This window comes from Athene noctua, chromosome 1 (genome assembly GCF_965140245.1).
Source record: "Athene noctua chromosome 1, bAthNoc1.hap1.1, whole genome shotgun sequence".
NCBI classification, from domain to species: Eukaryota; Metazoa; Chordata; class Aves; order Strigiformes; family Strigidae; genus Athene; species Athene noctua.
Window position 1 is genome coordinate 73,821,922 of NC_134037.1, and position 21,143 is coordinate 73,843,064.

At 44.6% G+C, this 21,143-nt stretch overlaps 1 protein-coding gene and 1 long non-coding RNA gene across 2 annotated transcripts; one reads left to right on the forward strand and one right to left on the reverse strand.

Moving 5' to 3' along the window:
* Positions 1-592: 592 nt before the first annotated feature.
* Positions 593-10,337, forward strand: ZC3H12D (zinc finger CCCH-type containing 12D). The gene is made up of 5 exons (XM_074924717.1): positions 593-975; positions 5,586-5,725; positions 6,733-6,967; positions 8,576-8,682; positions 9,292-10,337. The coding sequence occupies exons 1-5, from the start codon at positions 593-595 to the stop codon at positions 10,335-10,337; spliced, it is 1,911 nt and encodes a 636-aa protein (XP_074780818.1).
* On the reverse strand, positions 5,561-19,361 carry LOC141969189 (uncharacterized). Its single transcript, XR_012635005.1, has 3 exons — positions 19,199-19,361; positions 7,428-7,606; positions 5,561-5,808 (listed from the first exon to the last, which is right to left on the reverse strand). It is a non-coding gene; the product is annotated as an uncharacterized LOC141969189 (long non-coding RNA).
* Positions 19,362-21,143: the final 1,782 nt, after the last annotated feature.

A 21,143-nucleotide genomic window follows, 5' to 3' on the forward strand; every position in this document is an offset into this window, starting at 1 on the left:
TACTAGGAAAGATAAAACTATAACAAAAAGTGAAGAGTTCCCAGCTACTTTGCAAACAACGTTCCCTTAAATCACTTGATGAAATTTGCTATACTTGTTAAGTTGCTATGGCATCTGCGCTCATCCAACAACATTTGACAGATTTTTATCTGTGGCTCACAAACCACACTGAGCAAATTGAAAATCCCCGGTTACACCGTCCTTTGTATCATTTCCTGTGAGATAAGTCTGAAGAACAAACTTACGCATACAGCATGTCTGTGTACAGGCAGGCTCGCACAGCTCATGAAGTAGGATGACACCTGTCTGACATAACGCCTGGAGAGTGACAAACATTGCAGGGGACACGCCAATGCTTTATAAAGAAGAGTGGACCAGAAAAACACTTTAATGCTCAGAGAAGACTGCACAGTCTCATCAGAGAGAAGACTGCTGATCAGATAGCCTCTTTGCTGTGCACTAGGTTAATAACTGGGATTGCGTGTTCTTCCTTAACACTTATGTTTTGTTTTTTCTGATCTTTTCCTCCCTAAAGCTGATGCCTGTTGGACAAGGCTGGGAAGACAGGAGCACTGGGTTTAAAGGAACGTAAATGCCTGCTAAGATGGCACTAGCCAGCTCGCTTCCTAGCAAACCAGTAGCACCACGCTCCAGAAAAGTTGCTATGGCCGGAGTGGAAGTGCACCAGAGCAAGCTGGATTTTTTCTGCAAGCTGGGCTATGGTAAGCAGGACATCTGCAAAGTGCTGGAGAGCCTGGGCCAAGAGGCCCTGGAGGATGATGTGCTGAAAGAGCTGATTCGGATGGGGAGCAAACCTCAAGCTCTGGAGAGTCAGGCACAGCCTTCCCTGCTAAAACTTGTTGCCCGTGGATCATGTACCACTACACCAGGGTCCAAGTGGCTTGGAGAAGATGAAAGTGATTCTTCCAATTACTTGAGACCCATTGTGATTGATGGCAGCAATGTTGCAATGAGGTAAGCTCTGTTTCCTAAAAGGGATCTCTCTTCCTCTGAAGCTTTTGAATTTTAAAGCTGATGGCTTGAAGTATGTTTTTTCTTCAGGTGAGAGGTGCATTGATGTCTTTGATGTATAATGTATGAACCATTGCTTATTCCTGTTCTTTGGCTGAGGCACAGCTTCTAGGGACCTGCTGTCTCTATGCCCGTAAATGCGCATGCCAAATGCAATCACTGGCTCGCACTGCATTTTGACCTTTTATAAGCCAACAGCTAGCTAACCACTGCAATTTATGGCAGTATGATTCAGCAGCTCTGTCTCCCTTTTAGTTCACTATTGATATTACCCTGACTTCAAATGGGTACCCGGGATTTCTAAACATATATGCTGAGGTGTTTCTGGGAAAAACTGGTGAACAGATAGACAGGACAGCCCAACTAACCCAAGAAAGTGAGGGAGAATAAAGATGGGTGACTGTGGGTCCTAACAACATCACAGTTGTACTGCTTTGCCTTGCAAATAAACTCCAACAGTGTTCCAGGCTTGTATGTTTTGGTCGGGTTTTTTTGGTTGGCTTCATTTTAATGGAAATACCAGGGAATTGATAGTTGACTTGTTTTGAATAGTCTCATTTCCTCCTTAATGTCATAGCAACCCATCCTGGCCAATTACATTTCCTAAGCAGTGTCCTGCCACTGTGCAAGCGCACTTACTGATGGGGAGCCCAAAGACAGAGTGGGTTGGCCTCTGTTTACTAGGGCAATACGAATAGCCAGAGGCGCCAGCAGTCAAGCCTCCAGGACGTGGTGGCTGTCCACGGGTCTTCCCTGTAACCATCCCTGTCCAGTCATCAGGGCCAAGCCTGTCCCTGTAGGTTGGGACAGGGCAGAGCAGGGAGGGCTTCCTCCTTCGGTTAGCTTTGGTGTGAGGTGAGAGGTGAGGTGATGAGACCACATCCTCCCCGGTTAGAGGGCAAAGTGGAGAAGCCCATCCAGAGCAACTTGGAGACTAAGCAAATTATGCCATCTCCTGGATGAAGGGAGAAATCCCATCTGAAAACGAGGGTCTCCTAGGTCGGGGCGGCTCATGAGGAGTGAGAAATACACAACAGAGCTAAATTGCTTAGCCTTGGCTGGGCCATGAGCCCGGTAGCCAGGTGATAGGATCTCCTGCTCCCATTTGTATTTTCATCCTAGACCCTCCTTAGAGTGTCCTTCTTGCCTCACTTCAAAAGAAATGAGCACCCATCCAGGCAGAGTGGCTGAGCTGAGCAACTACCCTTTCGTTGTGTTAGGGGCAACACTACCCCTGACTAGGCATGTGCTCCATTCTCCTGGCACAACCTTGTTCTTGCCAGTTCACCAGGGTTTTTCCAAAGCAGGCAGAGGCGGACAAGGCGGAGAACAGCATTTTTTCCAAGGTGGCAGAAGACGCACCCTTGCCATGGAGCAGGAGGCCCAGAGTAGTTTGGGGGCTAATGAGATAGATAGTCCGTGTTTTGAGCTTGGAGTACTCCGGGAAAGCTCTGAGATCATCCCACTGTGCCAGCCTGCACACAGGAGCTTGCTAGAGAGATTATTTAAAACAAATGTCATTATAGGTATGTACAGTAGATGGCTTGAGCTAGCATGTTGTATTGCTTTCCTAGACCATATGCCCACCTAAATGGGTTTTTAGGAAGTCACGTACTTTTGGCATGTAAAATTTAAATCTTTTTGTCAAATAGTTTCCAAAATGTGAGTGAGAGAGATGGTTGGTTGTTCTGCTGTGGATTCCTCATCTTTCACCTAAAAAGAATTAGAGGAATGTGACGTACTTTTGAGTTTCAGAAAGGCAAAGTTTTTACAGCTCTTCTCAGACATCCCCAGCCTCTCTGTCTTGATAAAGTTAAAGACTTACTTGGATGATGGAGAAGACTACTGAGCTTGTCAGTTCAGTTTGTACTGAACTGACACAGCCTGGAAGGGAGCTGCTTTCCTCTCCTGGATGCCTGTCAAGGTTGTTCTAAATGGCATTTACTTTGGCTAATGGGACAGGCTGGGTGAGTGCTTTTGGTATTCTCATTTTAATTTTTCTGGTTTGTTGCTGTCAGAGGGAGAAGGGCTGTCTTCAGAATTCAGGGAAAAGGGATGTTAGGTTTCCTTGCTGGGAAAGGTTCATCATCATCAACACTAACAACCATAAAAGTGCAGGAGAAGCAGCAGTTTAGGGATGAAGCTGTCAAAAAGGTGGAGCTTGGAGAAGCAGTTGGCTGTGTGGAGAAAAATATCTCAAGTATTTGTATTTCTATCTTAGGGTTGGTGTTTCTGGAGTACTTCAGAATTGGCATTGAGGGCCCATTGCGGGGTGTGAGGTTTTGAAAAGGATGTATATACCCCAGGGTAATAAAGCAAGTGAGTGAGTTGGCAGTCTCCAGGCTTCGGTCGGCCTATCCATAGAAGCTGAATGGAAAATAACCTTGCCTTCAGCCAGTCTCACTAGTCAAGCATCTCAGTGCACTTTGCATTTCCATCGGATAGAATGAGAAACTTAGCTGTCTGCCAGCCTATCCACAGAAAGCCAGGCAGGACGGTTTAGCAAGGCTAGTGGAAAAAAATAAATGGAGTTATGCTAATATGAAAAGGGAAATGTCATAACCTATTCACTGCACACTGAAGAGGCTATCTAATCTAGTGCTTGCGCTTACACTTAGTTTTAAAGCTGTGATAGGTACAGTGGCCTTTTCCTAGGCCAGTGGGTAGGGCTGGCTCAATGCTCTCTCCCTTCTGCCAAAGCTGTGGCTGATGCTGTGTCATGACCAGGTGCAGATGGGGAATTTGCCTTTTTCAAAAGGAGTTGCTTTTAAACCTTTTCTCAAAGGGGTTGGAATTGCACAATTTAAAAAGGAATCACTGTGTGCTAATTACGGATTAATTGCCAGCATCACAATGAGGCCAAATTTCTGCTTCAGTTTGAGAGAAGGGCCCTGCTGATCTGTGACCCAAGTGCAATGTACCCTGTTGCTGGCAGGAGAGTGATGGGACTGAGTTATGACAGATCAGTTATGGTCCACGGACTATGGGGGTGTGTGGGAAAGGTGACTGACAGGAGCCAATCCGTTGTCACACAACACAAACTCACCATGCAGGGGCAATATAAGGTTTTAAAGCCCCTGCTCCGTTGCATGGCAGACGTTGGTGTTCAGTTGTGTCAACACCGCAGCGCACAACGTGTGTACATACTATTCTAGGTACACGTTCTCCAGGTTTGGCTGCAGCCATGTGGCAGCAACTGGATTAAGTGATAATGCTGAGACACAATTCCAGGTGTCTCTTTTCACTTGTTCTGCTTGGCCTTTTGGACAAATTGACTTGTGCTTGAGTGCTTTACTTTCTGCACTGGGCAGGGGTACATCTAGAATTACTTTTCTAAAGCTGACAGAGTTATAACATGAGTAGTCAATGTTAAAGCAGGCTGTTGCTGAACTTTTTTGGGGTCATGGCTTTAAAGATGTATCTAGACTTCCTTTTAAAGGCAGTTATCTGAAAAAGTCACCTGAACTTCCAAGTCATCTGTCCATGTGACTTTATACCTATCCTGGGTAGAGCCCATCCTTTAAAACCAAACAAAACAGCTGGTCTAGAATGGAGACTCGATATGTCAAGCACTCCAGAACATTTATTATTGGTGAGGGTTTCTTAAGACTTCCTATTGCCTGGGTATCTATTAATAACCAACCAGATTTCTTCCTCCAAATTGTACTATTTTTAATTTGTGGTCACCATTTCAGTACTGAAACTTTTATTAGGTGTAAAATGGTTATGATGCTGATGTATGCAGAACCTAGATATGAATTCCTGGGGGGGGCGGGGGGCGTGGCGGGAGAGGCATTTAAGACTGCAGCACTGTCCTTGACTGGTCTGTCACTGCAGGCAGGTGTAGTAACCAAGAGAGTCCTTTACAAGAATGTTTTGCAGAGGTGAAAGCCTGAGTGAGATTGTGGCGATATTATCCAGAAAGCTCAAAGTACAAGGATGAGGTTTCTGTAGATAATGTGAGGGCACTTATCCCTTTTAGGACTCTGTAGAGTTTATTTTTGTTTCCTTGTGCAGAGGTACTTAACAAATTACCTTCTTTTACAGGTGCACTGCACTGTAGTAAAATTTTAGATAAGCAAATGACAAGCAGTAAGAAATTTCAAGGGGGGGGGGGGGGGGGGGGGGGGAGAAACTTAGGAAGGATATCACCCCTGGTTTCTGCTTGTGCTGGAAGAAACTCTCACTCTTTAAATCTTTACCAGACAAGGCACACAAAGGTTCTGACACAGCCTAAGATCTTGCTGGTACTTTAGGCCCCAAGTTCATCCAGATACAGATGGAAGCAACAGGCTTGGGTAGCAGGCAGGTCATAGAAATGGGGGATAGGATACCTCTGTTCTTACATATCCAAACTGCTTCAGATAGCAAGTTTCTGGATCCGCTGGAGGAGGTGTTTGGATCTGTCCAACTGGGACACCCTGCCAGGTTGATTTCTAGAAAACTGGTGAAGGACACAAAAGCTGTTTATTTTGCCTTTTAATTACTGACTCAGTTAAAGAGAACTCTAAGCTTCTTGGAAGCTTTGCCTCACCACCCTTCTCCTCTTATAGTCACGGAAACAAAGAGATATTCTCCTGCTGGGGGATCCAGCTGGCGGTGGACTGGTTTCGAGAGAGGGGGCACACGTACATCAAGGTTTTTGTTCCACTCTGGAGAAAGGAGCCCTCTCGACAAGACAGTCCCATTGCAGGTAGGTCACAGTCCTGGGCATAATTTGCCAACCATTGGGTGCAATTTGGAGATGGGGTGTGAAGAGTCCAGTACAGTTTTGCCCTGTAAAGACAAGCACAGTGCAAGTTGTGTATCAGGTTTCCATCATTTAAATTAGTTATTAATTTATTGCCGCACTCTCTAGGCTAGCAGCTAAAACTGCTTACAAGGCTTTGTTACATTGCTTTGAGCCTTCTGCTTTACAAGCACAAGTTGCTGCCAGCTGAGTTAAAGAAGCCTGTCAGCTTGCAATGAGTCTGCAGAACTTTTAAGGCCAGCCAGGAGACATCATCATTGTTGCACACATTATCCAAATGTGGCAGTATCTGAAACATTCGCTCCTGCACGACTATTATCTGTTAGCCCATTACCTCGATACAGGAGGTACATGGGTTCCTCTTCCAGGAGAAGGAAATACATCAGCTTAGGTCCGTGCAGGGCAGTGAGATTCAGTTTGTATGGAAACAGATCTGTGAGATTTGTGCCAGCAGCTTGCTGTCTGCAGATGTGGTGGCTGGGGATCTGCCTTTCTGCATCACAGGAACGATGATAAGTCAAGAGTGTCCTTAATAGCAACAGAAGTTTGTTTGTTTATTTATTTTATCAAGCACATTTTATCTCCAAGAGAAGCTCATATCAGGGCTGGTTATGAACCTTCTAGCATCTAGCAGGGTAAAAAGGGCACTATGGGGATTCAGTATGCCTCTGGTGTAGTATTCAAGCCATCCTTTTACAGATAAGACTTAAAAATCAAAAAAAGGGTCTCCCCAATTTTAGAAGCAGATGCTTTTGTAAAAGACCTCATTTTCAAGTTACCAAATAACCACCAGATATCAGTGCATCTGAAAATCACACTACTCTAAGTTGCCTGATGTGCTGAATCATGTTTAGATTCCTGTAGGTTTCTAACACACGATTGAGACCTGGTCATTATCAATTAATTAATCTTTTTTAAAAAATGTTTTGCCTTTCTATTTCTGCCACCAGATCAGCACATTCTTGAAGAGCTTGAAAAGCAATCAATCCTTGTGTACACCCCATCCCGGAAGGTGAAAGGCAAGAGGGTAGTCTGCTATGATGATCGCTATATAGTGAAAGTCGCTTATGAGAAAGACGGAGTGATTGTTTCCAATGACCATTACCGGGATCTCCAGAATGAAAACCCTGAGTGGAAATGGTTTATTGAGCAGCGACTACTCATGTACTCTTTTGTCAGTAACAGGTAAGAGACAGTTGTTAAACAATCTTGAATTGAAACATTATGGGCCAAGTCAACTCCAACATCAATGCACCTCCCACCACTAGCAGAGTACATAAGCCTTTTTCTGAAGGAATCCACCACAACTTTTCTTATCTCATTTCTTTAGTTCCTGTTCCCTAACCTTTGGTCTTACCACCCCCACCCCGCCACATCATTCTTCAATGAACTTCTCTATTTGAATGGCAGCACTAGTGACCAGCTTTGCTTCTTTCCAATTCTATCTGGCAGTATTTTTAATTCCCCTGCAAGGCAGAACAGCACTCTTCCCTATGTTTTTGTAATCATAACTTTCTAGAAGAAAAGAGACAAGAAGCTGGTCTGTCTGGCCCTTAACCATCCCCCTTGGGGAAGGTTTTGCCTAGGGCACTTGTGCTGTGCCTGTGAGGCTGAGCCATATGCTCCTTAGTCTGTATGTACTAACCTTGTCTCCTAGTAGCAGAGGTGTTCATTAGCCATCAGTTCGGCTGGGGAAACATACTCAGAGACATCCAGTATCACGGACGAGTGCAAGTGGAGAAGCAGCCTCCATGGATCAGGATGGAGACTTGGCTCTTCTGCCACCAAAATCAGATGGGAGTGCTTGGCACTGGGGTTGTTTCCCTGTAATGTTCACAGAAATGTAGTTGCTGAACATCAGCACACTGTATTTATTGAAGCTTCAGTCCATTAATTCCAACTACCACAGGGCTTCTTCCCTAGTTACTAATGGGTTACAAATATTTATATGATATTCTCCTTCCTATTTCATAGAGATTGCCAGATCTTTTCAGAACCCTTCCCTCAGAAGTCTAGCTGTTACTGTGAAGCCCGTTTGAATAGATTCAGCAAGACCTTCTTGCACAGCTTTGGGAACCTCTCTAAAACCACAGCCTGAAGTTGGAGGTTTCAGTCCTGTTATGTGCATAACCAAATTCCCTGAGTGTCTGTATTCCCCTCCTGCCCACAACTCCCTTCATCCAACAGAGACTTGTTCCATGGGTGGGTTGCAAATAAGTCCAGAAATGCTAAGTTCTCTTCATGAAGCATCGCATTCACGTACACTTTTACCTGAGCATATTGCAGGCCTTATAGCTGGAAGCCTTTACTGAATCCTTGAAAATGTACACCACGTACATGATCAGCTGTAGCTCTGAATTAACTGCTGGCTTCTTAAATGTCATTCTCCTACAAGTATTTAGTAAAAGAAAAGGGAATTTGCTGTGGAAGGGAGCTGATGGTGAGGATTGCAGTGCTGGGACCACAGAACAGTTTGCTGCTGCTGCTCTTTCAGAGAAAAAGGAAGGGGTGGTACCACAGCTGGGGCTGCTGGCTGGCCAGAGCTAGGCCAAGCCACCATCCCTTTCCAATTGTTGTTTTTTTCCTAATGACATAAAACTACACGAAGCTGAAGCATTGTTGTCTTGGCAGGCAGGGCACTCTGTCTAGTAACACAGCCTGACTCATGAAGGCCAGGCCACAAAAGAATTACAAGGATTTTCCATCCTAAGTTTGTGCCACAAGCTGTGATGGCACTTTAGCTCCAAAAGCTTGCGGTATTTCTGATATCCCTGTGACTTTTTCCTTTTTCAGGTTTATGCCTCCTGATGATCCATTAGGCCGGCACGGACCCACTCTTAATAACTTCCTCAGCAAAAAGCCAGTGCTTCCTGAACCAAAGTGGCAGCCCTGCCCCTATGGTGGGTTTCTTCCCCTGCTGTGAACTGTCACCCCTCTTCCCCCTGCCCCTTGCTTGCCAGCAGGGCTTTTCTTTAGCTACAGGCAAGCACCGGTGCCATGTGCTGTCCTGCTTTGTGTGGTAGAGACTTGGGGTAGGGCTGCTCAAAGGTGTGATGTTGTTTTCCTCTCCTGCTTAAGTGGCTCCAGCCTCAGCAAAGGCAGCAGCTTTTCACTTTGTGGAGTGGTCTTGGGAAAGGCCATCCAAACACTTCCCCTCCCAACAGCTTTCCAGTCATGTGCAGGGTTCTCAGAGGTAAGTCCCTGTGCCATTTTTTAAAGCAACCCTTTGTAGCAGCAGGTCTCCCTGAGTGCAGCAACCGGAACATAAATGAATTTCAGACGCTTCCGAAATAGCAGAAACTTACTTTCTCTGCTGCTTCACCCTGCTATTTAGGTCAGCAATATTTAAATCTGGGGTCGAAAGTTAAGAATTGGAAAAAAGCATTTCCCCTCTTTGATGTTTGTCCTCACCCCACCCATGCAAATGCACAGTGCTGGGGAGAAGTGGTGAGTATGTTAATCGACAGGGTGCTAGTGACAATATCCTGTTTGTTTTCTGATTCTTTCAGGTAAAAAATGCACCTATGGCAATAAATGCAAATTTTACCACCCAGAGAGACCACACCAAGCTCAGCTCTCGGTTGCTGATGAGCTGAGGGCCAAAACAAAGGTCCCGGTAAGCCTGGGGAAAGAGGAAGATAAGTGTAACCGCTCGCCATACAGGACTGGAGGAGAGCCTGCACCCTGCGACACCTGCACAGGAACGCTGCGAGACACCAGCGGCTGCGCAGGGGCCTCCTGCTACCCCGGGCGGTCCCAGGGGAGCTGCCCCGAGCGGCCGGGCGGTGCCTGGGCTGGCGGCGCTGGCTCTGACCTGGGGCTGGACCAGCGGTTGCTCCAGCCAGAGCTGCTGCGAGAGCAGGCGCTGCTGGAGAAGATGTCAGCGCTGTCTGTCAGGGACAACACCTACGGCTACGACTGGTTCGTCCGTACCTCTGAGGACAGGGAGGTGGCAGACAGCCCTCATCGCTGTGCTGACCTCAGGCACAGCCCCTACTCGCTCCATCACCCCCAGGGTTTGGACCACACCTGCTTACCGGGATGCCCTTTCCAGCGAAGGGTGCTCCCGCCTCTGCGGGGCGGGATGTGCCCAGGCCACAGCTGGCCTCAGGAGGGCTGCGGCATGCACGGGATGGGGCGGAGGAGCCCCTACGGCCGCGATGGCACTCAGCACAAACAGGCCCTGGAGCCTCAGCACCATGTTTTGCCGCAGGCTGCAGCTCTTCCCCCTGAGCCGCTTCACTTGTACAGCGAGCACCAGGTGCACCAGCAGCAGCACTGCTTCCCCAGCCGGTCCCCTCAGCAGCCCTTTCTGTTAGACACCAGCAACGGACTGGGCTTCTTCCAGAAAGCCCCTGCTTACCCCAGTGCCCCTTACAGTGACTACTGGCCCACCCCAGCTGCAAGGCCACCCTCTGCCCAGCAAGCAAACCTACACAGGGAGCTGTGCTCCCTTTTCCCTTACAGTGAGGTGAACCATGTTATGGCTTTGTACCCTGATGTCAAGGATAGTGCTAGCTTGACTTTACTGATTCAAAGACACAGAAACTTGTGAAGCATCCAGATCAAATCTTTCCTAACAAGCACAAAGATGCTACTAAGTGTTATTAAAGGACTTTATAGCAAGGGTTAGAGCTGTTCCAGGAGCACAAGCATAAGCATCAACCAGCTACATTGCATGGGGTAGCAAGTCAAGGCAAAGGCTGCTGCTCCCTGCCATGGGATCTCATTCATCTCCCCTGGAAGTGAATGGGAGGGCTCAGGGTAACTCAGCTGTCAACATTTGAACCTCACTGGTGACTGGGTTTGGGATGGCATAAATCTTCATTAATGCCTTAAAACACTAGACATGTTTTTAAAATTCTAACCTGTTGTTCAACTACTATAGAAGGACCATCCTCCACTGTCCCCAGTAAAGGGATCTCCAGAGATCCCCCATGACTACTTGCTCAGCTAGCAACAAAAGTAATTTGGCCTATTTTCCCTAACACAGAGCTGTGCTCTGCACTAGAAAGTGTCTTTGGGCCCATGCTACTGCCTGATACAAGCCCAGCCCTGTACCCATGAGCTTCCAAAGATACATCCCATGTTTATAAACCAATGCTGTGAACAGAAAGTCACTAGCAGAGGTGGTGGAGGTACACCAAAGCACCTGAAGACAGCTGCAGGTACCCCTCTCAGGGATCACACACAACATAGGTCAAAGCAGGGAAGTCATCTTCAGCATAGGTCCTGATGTGGACTGAGTGCTCAGGTTTGTTAATCCAAAAAAGAACAAACTCAGATGCTGACAACAGGAAAAAAAAAAAGCACGCTTTAAAGTATTTCTGTTGTACTGAACAAGAAAACTATTGGTGACTTAACCCTTAATTATCAAACATGGCCTTCGTAACAATTATACAGCTGATTTATGATTACAATTAAACTGTGTTCTGTTGGGACATGTTTAATTTCCAGTAAGCTGTAAAGCTGCTAATCTCTGCATTATTCCACTGAATTCTTAAGGTTATAATTCAAATATTAAGGTTTTTGGCATTATACCAAAGTTAAAGTACGTCAGTATGACATGTTTTTAAAATGCTTTAACACATTATAAAATGGTCATCTAGAACACTGTTCTGAATAACGTTGTCGTATTTTTTATTTTCTATTCCTCTTAGCACTGTTGCTTCACCAAAGCCAAGTCACACAGAATTTAAAACTCTGACCCTGCAGTCTCTCCACTAGGTTCTTCTTTAAAGTGCAATTGGTGATGTTGGTCCCAGGCAGGAATTAAACATGGCTCTGAGTGACAGCTCTGAATTCTCTTGCTTTCAAAAAGGGGACTAAGGAGTAGTAATTTACCTTTAGTGACATTATCACATAATATTTTTTGAAAGTGGTGGTAGCTTTTGACCTGTTTCCCTCTGGAAACTACCAGAAGATTTTTGGTGGTGGCATTTAAAGAATCTTGAGAACTGTATCAGTTCAATCTCTTACGGCCATATGGCTGTCTCCAAGAAATGCTAATTTGGCTTTTGGAACTATGATTTATCTTCACAGAACATGACGTTTTTTTCCATATGTCATGAATTTTCCTCTGATTATAGTCATAATATATATAACCAGATCACCAAAATGGCTTATAAATTTATCCACTGCATATTACATAAAGATTGGAAATGACATTAAAACAGAACTATGGAATAAATGCCCTGTGCAATGCCCTCCTTAGCTGCACTGAAATATGCCATGCACTGTACTTAACACACTGAAATGACCTGAGTCATTTCGTAGATTAAATGCCTATCTTGTGCCTGTGCAAGGCTGGGCTCATTCACTTGCCTAACAACCTGTACCAGAGCTGTCCCAACTACTGCTGTAGGTGTATATATGCGCTCAGAGAAAGTGCCATGTGGAGTGGAAAAATACCTTCCACACGCTCTCTGAGTAAGTCCCAAATGACAGCATTCAGAAAATATACACACAGCAATGGAGCAGGATAGAACCGTACATTGTCAACATTTATTTTTGTGTCTGGAATGTACATTACATATTTCAATACAAAAAGCATTTAAAATCTATAGGAAAATTGGCACCCTGCCTTTATATAGTGCCCTTGGCTTGCTGGAGACATGCGCATGAGCTTTTTTCCTTTTCCTTTGAGGATGCATAGGAATTTTGTGGTTGTTCAAAACCCTCTCTTGCTGTTTAATAACTTATTTTTCTTTTATTTCTGTCTTATTTACTGGGGAACCTTTCAGGAAAATACATAGAATGTGCACTCTGCTGAGAAAGTGTCTGAGAAAATAAATCAGACTTTGGCACTAAACAGAACTTGATTTCTCTTGGCTCCTCTGCTCACCAGAGGGTTTTTTCTCATGGAGCTTTTGTCTGAAGGGCAGCTCAGCAGCAGTGCTGTGTCACACCGCCTGCTTGAGAGGAGTTCTACCGCTGGCCCAGAGCCCACAGAAAGCACAGGCTGTTCTGTTAGTCCACCACAGCACAAGCATCTGGGACTTAGGAGTTTCTGCCACAGAGCCTTTTACACTTTCCAAGACAGGAGGATTTCTTTTTGGCTTTGTCAGTTCCTGAGTTAAGGGAAGGGGCTGCTAAGAGAAAGGAGGCAGCAGCTTTTGCACAGACAGGGTAGGAGGCTGTTGCTATTTGGTATCTCTGTTGAGATGCATCTGAGTCCAGCTCTTGCTGCCAAGTTGAAAATGAATCCATAAATCCCAACAGGCTTGAAAAGCCCTTGATGTTCTTTGCTTTTTGGTTGTCAAGACTCCTTTAGAAGCAGCTGGAAGCAGTGGGAGCAATGCTTCAGGAGACAGGCTGCTTTCCTAAGGGAGATTTACAGAGTTGCCAAGTTCATTTTAAGATTTAAAAAAAGTAATAAAAGAGAATCCTCTCCTCTTCTCTACTCTCACCCTTTCCCAAAAAGTTAGGAAGCCTTCTTTTGTGAGAGGCTAGGGAACTAGATACAAATAGCTCACTGAAAAGTCTTGGGTGAAAGTCACTCCTGCAACAGCTCCTCAGCATAAAAAGGAGGGAAGAGGGCTGTCCTCTGCACCCAATGCAGTCCTGGGCAGCTCTCAGTACTTCTCTTCCCGCCTCTTCTTAAATATAGAAATTTCTCCCTCAGAACATTGCTGACAAAGCCACTAATTTGGTGAGTTTAGATACCATAAAAATTAGTGCCACAAGACAGTCTATGAAGTAGATAATAATCTTGCTCCATATCAAACGCTTGTATTTGCCAACTATTCTGAGAAATTTTACTAATATTTTTAACTCACTTCCCATAAGACCTGGCACAATTTATAGGCAAACATTTGAACTTATCACAAACAACTAAATAGAACTAGACAGGTTTCATGGCTTCTCTCCTCCTTAAAAACATTGGATTGCTAGGGAAGAACAAGCCTTGTACTTCAAGGGTGACAGACCACCTCTGCAAGTAAAAATAAAGGCTTTCACTAGAGCCTTTTTATTGTTTTTAACAGACTCACTCCTACATCGGACACAGGTCCTTTACATACATATCTCTAAGATAACAATTCAGATATTATCTTTCACCTTTTGCATGGACTCTCCCCAACCCAGGAGTCAGAACATCTGAGTTTTACTCCAGGGTAACTCATTCACTCTGCCACGCTGCTCTGCATTCACTCACATGCAAGACCACTGTATTATTTACCTCCTACGTGCTGGTGGGCTGGGATGCTTTGAACTCTTGAGAAGAACCGTTTAATATTACAGCACCACTTGTCATTAGCATTTATTAATAAAGTGCTATGACTTTTCATCAATAGTGAAGGGATTTTTATAGCATTTTAGCCACATCCCTTCTCCGCCCTGAGTTGGGCTCACTGCCTTGAAGTCTTGCAGCAGGATCAGAGGAACTCTTTAGTAAGATGTATTGATATACCCACTTGGCAAACACAATCAAAATGGACATACAAATGGAGCAAAGCTGCAAACACAGTGATTTGTGGGGACAGCATATGCAAGGCAGCAAGACAGAAGGTTAGGATAACGCATGCAGGGCTGGCAGGCCTTTGAACACAGTAAGGAAGTTAAACAACGTACCCCTGCTGATGAATGGTGGCATCAGAATTGCTCACTGTAACCTCACTGCCAGCTCCTCCTCTTTGGCTTTCACCCTCATGTCACACAATTTCCTTGGCTTCCTTGATTTTTACACTTTTTTTTTCTCCCATCCTTGCTGGGTTCAGGATTTCCATCACACTCTGTATGGAGTCGGTAGCAAAAACACACATCCCCACCCACTGCCACCCCAGACTCTTGTTTCATTCATGCTCCCTTCACTTCCCCACTCCCCCCCCACCAACCTAGGTGCTCACCTCCCTTGCCGTGTCACATACTCCTCCCACTCAAGCCCAGATAGCATCCTCCCTCTCACATCACCCCTGTCCTCCAGCTGAAGGGTTTTTTTAGGGATTTTTTTTTTTTTTTTTTTTTAATATTGTTTGGGTTTGTTGTTGTTAAAACCATGACATAGATACCTTTAGCCTGGCAGATATCCAGTATGCCCAGGCTGTCTTTCCATCATACCTTAAAGCAGCCTTCCTAGTAAAAGCTGTTTGGGGAAGGAAATGGAAGCAAAATTACATTTACAGGTGCTTGTGCTGACTTCACACAGCATTCTTTTCTCTCAGGATCAAACAGGATGCTAACAGAAACTCAACCAATCTTAAATTCTACTATAAAAGCAACATTCATCCTTCACCTGCCATCACCAGGACTGTACATTTGAGGGAGTTACTAGCACTACTGGTTTCATATGGAAGACAAATGAGCATTGGGACACTGAATGGCAAAACAAAACCATAAACTAGAAGCAGGCAGCAAAACATGTATGGCATAGAACGCAGTCAAACTGGACAAATGGAAGTAAGTTTTCTCACAGAAGACCAAAAGGGTATTAAATCAAAGGGAAGAAATGTAGAGCTGGTAGAAGCAAGTATTGTACGGTATGATAATCCTTGGATGGCTACTGTTGTGCAAAGTAAGGTTGAAAAGGGTAACTGCCATCCATCTGCACACCTGCAACACTGAGCAAAGCGGGGTCTCCTGTGACTGTTAGCTTGCTAAATTTAATATCTGTAGAGACTCCAAACAACTGAGAAAATAGTGCTTCTTATTTAGCAGTTAACCATGTTAACTGAATGAACTACATCACTGAACACAAAGACAAGACAAAGATACCATCACCATCTGGCAATTTGGTTTCCAGATTACACTTAGTTTTACTACAGGAATAACGTTCTCCTCAAATTGTCAGCAGAAAAGGTGCAGAGAGATGAGAACTGCCTAACAGGACTAAAGGGCAACCGACACTTGCTGAGGGTGGTAGCAGGAGGAGCACAGAGGAACATGATGGCTTGTACCACTCAATGGTAAATGGCAGAATGCACTTCATAAATAAAAACACGTTCTGCAGCTCCAGGGAAACCGAAAGCATAAATGCCACGCTAGCCTGGCAAAGGCTGCAGTCCACCAGATCACTGCTCTAAAAGCAGTGCTAAAGAAATTTTTAGCAGGGAAACAAACTTGACTATGATTTGTTATTGCCAAAAAATACACAGCTATTGGCAGACAATTATAAATGTTACTCAAAACTATCATCGGAATGAGAAATACTGAGTTTTCCCCACAGGAGGTCCTGTTAGGAAGAGACTGAAGGGAATACAGAAGCTTGTAAAAATGTTATTTCCAGCAGGGAAACATTCTTGGAGAAGAACTTCAGCATGTGAATATCCTTTTGCTCATAACGTAATATATGACATGTGGTAGATTTGGAGCTCTGGCTTCACTTAAAGAAGCAGATTGAAGATCTTTAAACCTTTAGAGCCATCTTTCTTAGGTTACACAGGTCGTATTTAAGCCTCGCAGAAGAAGGAAAAAAAAAAAGGTGAGTAAAAATAACAATTTTACAGAAAAAAGGGCCAGAGAATCCAAGTTCTAGATGAGTAGAAAAGTAGAAAAAAAAATACTCTCCAGTGGCTATTTCTGTTCATCTTTTATGATATTGATACACAACTGGGGACTGTATTTAGGAGACACTGGTTTAGGTCAGCCTCTGCACTTTGCTCTTTGATGTTCTAATGTTTGTATTTGTCCAAGGGAGCTTAAATAGAGTTGTTGAAAGAAAAAGTATAAACAGCCAAGTGGAATGCCTCTAGGAAATGTCCAGCAATTGACATCTGTAATACATACACCAATAATGTATTTTTAAAAATCGTGATGGCCAAGTCTACCACAAGGTGTCAATGTGGTAGCACTAGAAACAAGATTTGCTGCTCCAGGGCTGAATTCCACAAGCCAGTCCCATCCACTCGTGTAAATCCCATCAGCTCGTGCAATCCCAACAGGGGTTGCGTGCACTTCATCAGTATGCCAGACACAACCGAACACAACCGAACAGCACAACACGACAGCACGCGTTGGAGGGCTGTGCTGCAGTTTTGGCTCTGCTCTGTATGAAGACAGCTTTTCCCGGGCTAGAGAGGCTCATGCAGGTTGAAAGAAATTCATGTACCTTCAGGTGAGGCTTGATCACACCAGCTGAATTAATTTCTGCCACCTTCTGCTAGCTGCTGCTTCCCACACAGAGCTGAAACACTGCATTGTTAAGCATTTACACCGCATCTTAACTTTAGCATGTGTTTTATGTTTAAGCAGCCCTAAAAGGGTGCATGGCAGCTCAGCTGGTCTTGGAAGCTGCAGCATCATGTCCGACCATGGAGCAGTGAGAGGTAAACACAGTATCACTTGAATAACGTGTTTCAGAAAGGAGGCACTTTACAAAATCCACGCTTATTCCGTCTTTTTATTCTCCCCTCACCTGCAGTTCAAACTATGGCTGCCCGGACATTGGCGGCTCAGGATTTATCTTGGCTGGGGCCCAGGAGCTGCTGCCAGGCTTCGTTTGCAGGGCAGCAGTCCTGGGAAAGTCACTCGGGGTTAAGTTTAGAGTTCCAGGTTGGCACATTCTTAACACAAGCCAAAAATAAGTGTGAATGGAGATCAATTTTATGAATTTGCTGAGCTGCCAATTATATTTTAAAGCTGAAATCTGAAACTAGGTTTGCCAATTGGATAAGTATCACAGCCAACCCTTAGACAGAAATTAATTGGAAAAAATGCTTTCTCTTCTAGTCCAGAGAGCACTGTCTTACAAATGTTATCTCTAAAGTCTTTCCAGGTATACTTTGGACATTACCTGTCAATCTGAACACAGGGGATTTTTATCTAATTAGGTTTATTATCTTGTATATGTGCCAAATCAAGAATTAGGCAGATAGACAACAAGCATTCCAGACATACAACTCAACTGTAAGGCAGCATTAAGCAGGAGGGGTGGATGGAGGAAAGGTTCTTCCAAAGCAATTAAAAATGCACTATTTCCCACTGCATTCCTTTTATACCTTCTTTCCTTACATTTTTGGGGAGCAGGGTCACCACAGCTGTACAATTGCCCAAGGTCAGGTAGCTGGGTTGTACACTCACACTTCCATAAAACTTTAAATAAAATTCTCCGCTAGCCAGGTGCTCTGCAACATAGCATATAGAGTCTTAAGCTCACAGCTATCTGAAACCTGCTTGTAGCCTTGTTTCTAAGCTCCTTGCCAGAGGCACAAATAAACTCCCTTGGGTCCAGCTATCGCATCACCAGCGCAGCAGCAACGCTGGCTTGAAGGCAGGATTTCCTGAGCCTCCCAATGGAGCCTGTATTTGCCCACAGGCCAGTGATGATTCCCAGTGCTGTGCCATCCTCATTTTCAGGCCTGCTTTAAATACTGCATCTGTGGTATCCAGCTCTTGGCTTTTCAGGGCTCCTTCTGTAGTCTTTATGTCTGGAGAAAGCCGTTTGTTCCATTTCAAGGCAATTGTATCATAGCCATTAGAATATTACAAAAGTTACACATACTTTCTAGACTATTGTATGGACAAGAATCTGCAAAACCAAAAGCCATCACCATTCTTCTTGCGCAACTTCTAAAGCAAATCTTCCAGAGGACACAGACAACGTTATGATGTATATATGTTACATCACACTGATACTGGGCTGGGATGCAAAAGAACCCACAACCTGGGCTGCACGCAGGGTTTTGCTGGAATATTCCCAGGGGGTGCTGCTGTGACCCTGCCTGGAAACACTGCTCTCCAGTACACAGCATCTGAAGTGCAGAGTAATCTGCTGAAAGCTGCACACAGCTGAAAGCAAAGGTTCCCACAGGCTGGCCTTGACATGATTGTGAATGAAGTAGGAACCACTGGCCCCTCTCCTGCCTGCCCAGGGACCAGACAGCTCTACCCGGGGCTAAGAGTACAACAAAACATTACCAGCTCAGGGTTGACTCAGCAGCTCATGTGCATTATATCAAATTCTGTACCATCAAGCACACTAGCAGGAAAGTCAAGAGAGAACAAGAAAACACAGGGTTTGGGAGCTCCCTGAGCCCATACCATGGCATAAGCCCTCACAAGACTGCAGCAGGCTTACCTGCTCCAGACTGGAAAGGGCTAAAAAGGCAGCGAAAGCAAACTCTAATCCAGATATTGGAGGCTGATGAAAACACATCTGGAAAAGGTCAGTGAGCATACTGGCTTGCATTACTGCCTGAGGACACACAGAGAACTAACTGTGCCTGTATCCTGACAGCTGGCAAGCACCTTCTCAAACCACCAAATAAACATCCAGAAGCAGCCAACAAAAATTGCAGGTACGGAGCTGCTTTTGTAGCTAAATACAATAGAGCAGGGTTTTAGGGTGGAGAATACCACGGAAAGCGAGCTCTTTAAAACACCAGCGATGGCTGCTGCTTTAGAGGATCACACAGGAGTTGCTAACAAATGACTAATGACAGACAAAATAAGCCCCTGAGCGATTCAGTTTATGCCACCTACCTCAGGCCCTTATCCACAACTTCTTTACTGCTGTGTTTTACTTGTAGGTCTTTTATAAGTTTGAAGTTAAACGCTTTTACTCTGAAAAAAATGAAAAGAAAAACAATTAGGTTATGGCAGTAACAGCAGAATCCAATTATGCTGTGAAACAAGCTGCGTCACCTTTCTGAGACCTGGCTAGTGTAATACAATCAAAATTCAGAAAAAAAATTAATCAATGCTTGGTAACATCTTCCTTTTGCCCTCAGAAGTAGAAGCCCTTCCACACTAGTGGCCATACGATGGGCAATGCTGAGATTAGCCATTCCCTGTCGGGAGGGTGTGTGCCCTTCTAATGCCAGAACACAGGATTCAGAGCTTGTTAACAGCTGCACCAGGAATGGGAGCATCACGGAGCCCAACCCTGTAAACTAGTAATAAGGCTGCTTCCTGGAGTAGGGGGGTAGGGTGTGTGTGTGTGATGCAATCTCTGCTCTGAATCATTCTTAATGCATTTAGTCTTAAAACCTCATGAATTTCACACATGAAATTAAAAGATATTGAGTTGAAATCACCACATAGCAGCCAATCACCTTCTGGGGCAGCAGAACTAATAAAAGTGTTTTAAAAACCAAGAGAAAAGCACAGTTGCCATGGGGTGACAGACACGTTCAAGCTAGGTCTAGATGCTGATTCATGTCTTGAACTAAACTGCTGTATGCAATCAAAAAATTAACAGGTTCAATCCCAGTATCAGGACATAGGCATTGGTCCCAGAAAAGAATAGGATGAGAAGATAGGAGAGTATCAAATAAGTGAAAGAAAATGAAAACCAACATGAAGCAATAGAACAGGAGATGGATGATATACTTTTCAAAGCTACATAAGACATACCTTTGAATATTACTTATATCCATTTTGAACACAGCTGGCCTCTCAAAGTGGGAAGCTTCTGAGCACAGCTATGCCTGTTGATTTGGGTGCAGTTGTAAATCATGTGAATAATAAAGTATTTCCCTCCATCACCTGACTCTAACCAGTGCTTCAGGAAGCACTGAGAACTGGAACACATCACAGCTGCCTTGAAAAATGGTGAAGTCTGTTTTTCAGAACAGAACTACTGATAAGTTTGGAGGGTGGAGCTTGATGGCCAGGGTTGCAGGGCTGGCAGAAAAGCACTCCCTGGTGAGATCCACTGGGGCAGCTGTAGGGTCCATTAACAAAAGGAAATTTAGCCTCAGCCTTGCTAGCTGGCTGTTCCATTTCATGTAGTCCAGTCCCAGGGCCAGAAGTGAAGCTCTCAGGGGAAGAACACTGGCCAGGCAGCACAGCACCTGGTCTCCTTAGGGGTTCAAAAAATCTAAGCAATTTTAAAAGTATCAAGCTCAGCAGAAAAAAAAAAAACAACCCACATTAGTAATCATTATTAAGGAGGGAAAGCTTTTGTCATGTCCTCCAGCTCAAAAAAGAAAAGTGAGATGACATTCTCATGTACAGGGCAGCTGTGCCAAGAGTGAGGAAGGGTTTATAAAGCCAAGAGTTATGATGTCTTTTTTTTTTTTTTTTATTTTTTAAACTTAAGTACAGCAGCAGCAGCTTAGTTGCACTGGCACAGTATGAACCTCTAGTACACAGCTCCGCTTCTTGAAAAGCAGGAACATGGATAGAAGACATGCAAAGAGGTAAGCACCTCCAAATGCTTTCCCAATCACAGGAGAGTTGCACAAGAAACACTGCAAAAATGAGGAAGGTCATGTTGCTGCTGTGGAACAGACAGACAAGGACCTGGGTAACTTTCTCCAAACCACCAAACAAGTCTGTGACCACATTCAGACTTCCAAGTTGGATGCCCAGTGACAGCATCCAACATCCTCTCTCTATGACAGCAATTTTAATCTATAGACTTTAGCTACCAAAAAATGATTCCTGCAGACAGAAAAGACACCTCATGACTGCCTCTTCGTAA